The sequence below is a fragment of the Chenopodium quinoa genome, unplaced genomic scaffold (assembly GCF_001683475.1).
Source record: "Chenopodium quinoa cultivar QQ74 unplaced genomic scaffold, ASM168347v1, whole genome shotgun sequence".
Taxonomy (NCBI): Eukaryota; Viridiplantae; Streptophyta; class Magnoliopsida; order Caryophyllales; family Amaranthaceae; genus Chenopodium; species Chenopodium quinoa.
Genome location: NW_018743196.1, coordinates 2353568 through 2361232, shown reverse-complemented (window position 1 = coordinate 2361232; position 7665 = coordinate 2353568). Strand labels below are relative to the sequence as shown.

The window sequence follows — 7665 nt, the reverse complement described above, 5'->3', positions numbered from 1 at the left end:
GCTCAATTTTTAATCTGAAAGTCATTTTCTTGCTTTTGTTTTGAAGTGTAAAACTCTTACCAATTATTAAGCTTGTTGACAGCATGCTTTGTTAGAAAATTACAAAAGTTAATCAGTAAACAATTATATCTGTTGTGTAAGTTGTAACTGCTACCATGGGGAAGATTAAACTAGCATTTTCTCATACTAAGGACAAACACAGTATCTGGTGCAGGAAAATCTAAATCTTCATACATACTGTATTTGTCTCATCTTCCTAAAAAATCGCAAAGCTTTATGCTTTGAAGCATCTGTAATTAACATTATATCGATTCTATTAATAATATATTGATAAAGAATATGCTCAAGTTTAAGTAAAAAAGATTGTTGATTACTGAACTTGAGCATTCTGTAATTTTCTTGTATAGTTCAACACAAATTCTGAACCTTCTGAATCACTCACTGCTTAAATGGAGTGTAATGGTAATAGCAAAGAGTCTGTAGGATTAGATGTGTTGAATTATGATTTGGAGAGCGAATTCAGTGAATTTATTTCTACGAAAGCTGGAGTAAAAGGACTTGTTGATTCTGGTATTGTTAAGGTCCCTAGATTCTTTCTGTCATCTGCAGATGTAAATTATTTGGAGCATACGAGCTCTAATGGTATCGAGAATCAAGTTCCAGTCATCAACCTCAAGGGCTATGAAGGTAAAAGGCGTAGGACTATTGTGAATGAAGTCTTACAAGCATCAAAGACATGGGGCGTGTTTCAGATTTTCAACCATGATGTTCCCTCAGCTGTCATGAAGAGCATGCTAGAAAGTGTGTGTGGATTTCACGAGCAATCAAATGAGTTAAAAAAGGATTACTATTCTCATGATTCCACAAGGAAGGTGAGGTATTACGCGACTGTCCAACCAGCTCGTAGAACTGCATTTTGGAAAGACACAATTGCCTGTCAGTTTGAGAACATGACAGAAGATTTTGAAGCCTTGCCTCTTATTTGCAGGTTTCAGTTTTCAGTCCTCTTATGTTATAGTTTATTCCTTCAAGTTGTCATTTAATTTCGGTTGTATAATCGCTGTGTTGTATTCCTGGTTCCTGCAGGGAACCTATGTTTGATTATGTCAAACACATAGTTGAACTAAAAGAGAGGTTAACCAAGTTGCTTTCTGAGGCTCTAGGGCTAGAGTGTGATCACCTTGAACTAATGGAATGCATGGAACCTCGAAAGGTAGTGGGTCACTATTACCCGGCTTGCCCTGAGCCACATTTGACTCTAGGCACAGCGGAACATACAGATCCTTATTTCCTTACGATTTTATTACAAGGCGACATTGATGGACTTCAAGTCTTGCATCAGGATCAGTGGATTCATGTGCCACCAATGGAGGGCGCACTTATTGTTATAATAGGTGATATGCTGCAGGTTAGCCTTTTTTCTTTTCACCTTACATCTAATTTCAGATGGCCTATATGCATCTTCAGATTTAAAGTACGAAGCCTTGAAATTGATCATACATAATAAAGATCAGTTTGCAATCTTACACACTAAATTGTGCCTTTTGGTTTTTTGTGTAGCTGATAAGCAATGATTTATTAAGGAGTGCTGAACATAGAGTACTAGCAAATCGGAAAGGTCCCAGATTGTCAGCAGCATGTTTTTTCTATCCGAATGGCAGAATTAAAGACCGGAATCATGGACCAATAGAGGAACTTCTGTCTGATAAGAATCCTGCATTATACAAAGAAATCACTCATGCTGAATATCTCAAGCATCATGGTGTACATGGAAGTTGCGGCTCCAAAGCTCTTCCTCATATCAAGATTTAATCTTTTTCGATCAGTACTAACCATATGTAACTACTGGTATAATCATGCAACTATGACAAGATCTTTTCCTCATTATGAGAGTAAAATTGCTCATTAAACCCCCATAATTTGACTCTATGACTCACCAGTTCAGTTAAAAATCAAGTGTGGTTTCTATTACTGTATTGTTTCAGCCCTTAAATGTACAGTCCCAACCTGCAGGGACGAATCAGTTAGCGTAGTCCTGTTCTATAATTCAGGCATTTCTGGGTAAAATAGACTCTTCTGTACTAAACTGTGGACTCGATTTGTGTTCTGCACTTCTGAATGCAGGAGGCCACTTGTAGCACAACATCTATGTATGCTTTAAGTACATGCTCCTTTAGTTGGTTGTACATTTATAACCTATGTTACCCGGACTCTTCATTTCATCAAAAGATTCCATTGTTTACATTGAACAAAAAGTCATTAAACAGGATAAAATGATGGAATTCATTGTCAAATAAATTCAAACTCGAAACTACTGTGATATTACCAAAAAATGATGCAGGAATTTGTTCTCCACATACAAATCTCCTGTATCTATGGAAGCCTTGAAGAGAAATCAATCTAAATTTGGTTACAGCTGCTGTTAGTTGTTACTTATAGCAGATGACTCGTACTGTCGTACAGACAAGTTAATTGATTCTCAAGCTCTATATATCAAAGACAAACTAGCCCTTTGATAATAATTATGTATGCAAAGCAAGAACACATTCCTGGTGTCACTATAAACCTTCCGGTAATCCGGTATGTCCGTGCACACACACACATACGCGCATGCACACACGTGCACGTGCGCACACGTATAATATCTTACAAAATGTAAGTATGTAACACATAATTTTCTCAATGAAAATCATTCTATATTCTATGGTAAACTTCAACAGTCACGCTACATTTTATAAAAAAACATCTGTGATCTATCTTACAATAAACTATGTTAGCTTCTAGAAAAATACATAATTTTTGTAAGCCAAGTTAACGTGTGTGCTTTAAAGATTTTGAATTGATATGATTTGGTTCTTTTTGCAGTTAAATGACACTTGTATACAGAATTTCATTCCAAATAAAGCTTTTAAATAAAATTTGATTAAAAAAGACGGCAAAATTATTTAAATATTTTGAATTTTTTGGTATCAAAGAGGATATATTAAATAAATTTACCTTTGCATATATTCTAATAATTCACTAGTTTATTATCCACCCTTTTTTTTATTGGAATGGCCATACAAGTATACAACTGAAACTATTGTTGCAAGATAAACTTCTTTTGCTTTAAAAAATGGGCCATTGCCTTCAAGCTTTTAGAATATAGAATGAAAGAAAACAAAATCATAACTTTTTTCATTGACACAAATTATTCAAGAAGGTTAAAAAATAAAAAAATAAAAAATATTAAAAAATCGAATCAAATATTCAAAGAGTAATTCAAACGAAGTACTGTATGTGATAGAGTTGTAGCGTTAAACATATATAGCTGAATTTTTATTGCATACTTATAATTTTTTCAACGAGTACTTTTATAATTTGTATTGCTTTCTATTTAACTAAATGAATACTAAAAAAAAAAAAAAAAAAAAAAAAAAAAAAAAAAAAAAAAAAAAAAAAACTAGTTGGATACTAGCAAATAATTTTTTATCTTACATTTTAAAACTATTATACGGAGTATGGAGTAGCTTTTTGTTTAACTAAGATTAATTAGACAAAATATAAACCTATTAAGTTGCCTTTTTACATAAATTATGGAACAAACCTTTACGGAGTACAATTTATTTAATTTTTTTAAAAAATAAATTCACCCATAGAGTATTCTATGTTTACTTTTTTACTACGTACAAAACAAAAGAAGCAAAATCACTAATTTTGGCTCCCATTCCCTTGCATTAATATCAATGTCACACCAAATGAGACCTATCTCATGTTAAAAAATTGTCATATTTAAATGAAAAAGACAAAGAAAAGAACAAGTCTTTGGCTTTATTTGTTTTGGATTTGTTATATTTCCCATATGTTGTATCATCTTCTAATGTACATGCAACCTATGTTGTTTTTTTGCAACCTAATTTGGTTAAAATAATTCAACAAAGCACAATATAGTTCTTGCTATTTGCTACGCTAGTGTCCAACTACTTGAATGAAAGTGAACGTAGCCAAAGTTTATTTCTTATTCAAAGACTTCAATATCTTAGGCAAGTCACATGCAATTGGTATCTATATTAAAAAAAATTACTCAAACAGTTGAAAAACACTTCTAATCACTCTTTTTTCACTTTCCTCTTCTAAGTAGCTATAGTAAGATGAATCAAACCGACAAAAACCTCATTCACCATTTACACATTCGATATTATCTTTTGAGTAGCTTTTAGTAATTTGATTTATTCAAACCATTACTTAGTAAAGAATATCTTTTTTTTTTTTTTTTTTTTTTTACAATAGCAAAGGAGCAAAAACTAAGAAACATTCGACAAAGTAAGACGACATCTTCTGGCCATGTCGTTAGCCCGTTTTACCTGTTCTCTAGGGACCTTTAGAATCGCACACTTAAGAAAAGAGGCCCCTACTTCCCTAATTTCCTCAATTATCCAAATAATCGAAACATCCTTACCAAGGTTATCTTGTAGATTGTTCAGGAGGGAAGTAGAATCGAAACATCCTTAGTAAAGAATAATCGAAACATCCTTAGTAAAGAATATCAGTGTTTGACAATGTAGTGATGGGAGTAGAGTTTAGTGGTTGGAGTAGCTTTTGCGAAAAGCTAGTTAGCTGTTGGAATAATTCTTCTATATTTTTAGAATTTTACAACTGGTAGCTAGTTTACCAAATAATCATACTTAATTATTTATTTTTGCGGCTAACAGCTAACAATTACCATCATAGCTAATAGATATGGCCCGTAAACCCTTTCTCAATGAATGGAGAGATCTACAGCTATATTTTGTCATACACACCCTTAATCTACTAATTTTGAGCGAATAATATCATGGATTATAATTTTTTTTTTGCTCTGTAACAAACTAAAACTCATATCTCAACAATATTCCTAGTGATACACTTTGGGTCTAACAATAATGTAAAATATCACCCTTATTAACTTTATCGGTCTTATATCTATTTCATAATAATTATCACGGTCAAGCTTAGCACACATGCCAATACATGAGTTTGACCACTTATATATTATTTAACGAACAAAAATCATATAAGTAAATATTATTAAGCTTCACATAAATATCTACTTAGTATTTAGAAACATTTTACATGATACTAGTTGCTTTTAATACATCATTATTAAAAACTACAATCCACGTTAATATATAAATACTATAAAAAAAAGTCAAAATAAGACAATTATTATAGATTAGAGCTAGGGAGTATTTAAAAAATAAAGGGTTTTTCTAAGCTATGCCCCTAAGGTATTCGAGTTTCTAAGGTGTACCCACACTTTTTCAAGTTTCTAAACTGTGCCCTTATACTCCTTATCAATACTAAAATGTACCCTTATTAGTTGTTTAAATGTTATTTGAGAGTGTGATTTTGTGGCTTCAGTTTTCATTATTAGGGTTGCGGTGGCTAAGATTTTTTTCTCCTACCATTTCCCTACCTTTTATCATCAATCTATTAAATTTATAGTTAACTTTAGGTGACGTGGAAGTTCCAAGGAGGGCACCATTCATCAATGGTAGTAAGTTGAGGGGCACAACTTAGAAACTTGAAAAAGCATGGGTACACCTTAGAAACTCGAATACCTTAGGGGTATAGCTTAGAAAAACCCAAAAATAAAACATCAAAGACAATTGATATCACATTACAATATTTTGATGCAACAGTTTTTTTACTATAGGTAACATTTTTCATATCATGTTTTTGGTTATGTGTCCATATCATTAGTCCTTAAATTATTAACATAAACAACCATATAAGTAATGTGGAAAATCATAAAGTATTTCTAAATGGGATAATAGTTTTATAGTTGACATGAGAAAATGCCAAGTTGAGTACCTCAGCTCATGTTTTGGTCTTTTGTCCAAAAACATGTTAAATGTGTTGATAAATTTCACAATCCAAAGTAAGGAGGTAGCCTTTGTCTTCATCTTTTTCTCTTGCGTCAATTTTTAATATAAACACCAAGAACTTTGTTTCTTCTCCAAAACTCTCATTTCTCATGGCAAAAGCAGCCAAACCCATCCATGAACACCTCTATGACCGAGCAAAAGAGGTCGAAGAATTCGATGAAACAAAGGCCGGAGTCAAAGGGCTCACGGACTCTGGTCTATTGACCATACCCCGAATCTTCATTCACCCACCAGAAAACCTTTCATCAAATTCTGATGCATCCCAATTGGTTGAGTTTCCGGTGATAGACTTTGGTGTTGATGGATGCAGGGAGAATTCAGAGATGTTGGAAGAAATACGCGAGGCTGCTCAAACATGGGGCTTTTTCCAGCTAATTAACCATGGGATCTCATTGGAAGTCATGGAGGAAACGTTGAAAGGCATTCGGAGGTTCCATGAACAGCCCACATGTGAGAAAACAAGGTTCTACAGGCGCGATGTCAAGCACAAGGTGAAGTACTACAGCAATGGAAATCTTTTGGAATCAAGAGTCGCTAATTGGAGGGATTCGATAAGTTGTGACTATCAGGATGGTGATCTGAACCCTGAAGAAGTGCCTCTTGTTTGCAGGTTAAACTGCTCAGCTCCTCTTTCTCCGTCATTGACTAAAATTTTCTCTGTTTCACTATTTTATCACCTTGATTGAGAATTAGTTGTCAGAAGAACGTTCTAAATTACAGAAATTTATTATCAACGTGACCATTAACTTCTTGCAAGAGGAGTAAACACCTGCTAAACTAACAGTAACTAAAACTGCTTCGAGAATTTTGCAGGGAAGCAATAACCAAGTACATGGAAAATATATTAAGTCTCAAGAAAAAGCTCTCTGAAATACTTTCAGCGGCTTTAGGACTCCAAAAGGACTACTTAGCCAAGATTGAATGTATGGAAACTGCAAACTTGGTATGCCACTACTATCCTGCATGCCCAGAACCACACCTAACCTTAGGTGCAACGAAGCATTGTGATCCATCTTTCATGACGATTCTCCTGCAAGACAACACTGGTGGCCTCCAAGTCCTCCATCGAGAGCAATGGATTGACATTCAACCTAGGCCAGGAGCTTTAATAGTCCATCTTGGAGACTTAATGCAGGTACTATTTAGCATTTACTCTCTAGTCTCTATTGTTGGCCAAGTAGCTAGGCTGGTATGGTAAATGATGATATACAATCGTTCTTAAGCCTGAAGTACAGTACAGAATTTCGAAAGATCAAGTGATTCTCATCTTGACACTTCAAATTTTGGTAAACAACCTGGCATCCTCAGGTTTGAGAATTTTCATTCCAAACCTTGACATAGAGAGCCATTGAGGTTTTATTATACCAGTTCGCTATTTAGCTCCTCTCTAATTCTCTCCCAATATAAACTATCATAACTGGTGTACAGTCTAAGTTCGTATGCTTTTTGACAAATGCAGCTGATCACAAATGCCAAGTTCAGAAGCGTTGAACACAGAGTACGTCTAAGGAAAAACTGTCCACGGGCATCAGCTGCGTGTTTCTTCTATCCAAGCACCAAGAAGAAAAATGAGATATACCAGCCAATAGAGGAGTTGCTATCAGAAAACAACCCACCCTTGTACAGGGGAACAAGTTCCACCGAATATCTAGCCTATTATAGGGCCAACGGTCTTGATGGGCAGCCAGCTCTTCCTCATTTTGAGCTGTGATGGACTCACAATTCTTACAGCAGTCCCATTAATGTCCTAGTTTCTTTG

At 34.4% G+C, this 7665-nt stretch overlaps 2 protein-coding genes across 2 annotated transcripts; both read left to right on the top strand.

Annotated features, from left to right (window-relative positions):
* Nucleotides 1-219: 219 nt before the first annotated feature.
* On the top strand, nt 220-2212 carry LOC110732909 (1-aminocyclopropane-1-carboxylate oxidase homolog 1-like). Its single transcript, XM_021912896.1, has 3 exons — nt 220-988; nt 1087-1408; nt 1561-2212. Exons 1-3 carry the CDS (start codon nt 450-452, stop codon nt 1810-1812), a joined length of 1113 nt encoding a protein of 370 aa, XP_021768588.1. The 5' UTR covers nt 220-449; the 3' UTR covers nt 1813-2212.
* A 3581-nt stretch (nt 2213-5793) lies between these two features.
* LOC110733142 (1-aminocyclopropane-1-carboxylate oxidase homolog 1-like) lies at nt 5794-7638 on the top strand. Its single transcript, XM_021913166.1, has 3 exons — nt 5794-6516; nt 6720-7041; nt 7366-7638. Exons 1-3 carry the CDS (start codon nt 5996-5998, stop codon nt 7615-7617), a joined length of 1095 nt encoding a protein of 364 aa, XP_021768858.1. The 5' UTR covers nt 5794-5995; the 3' UTR covers nt 7618-7638.
* The last annotated feature ends 27 nt before the right edge of the window (nt 7639-7665 follow it).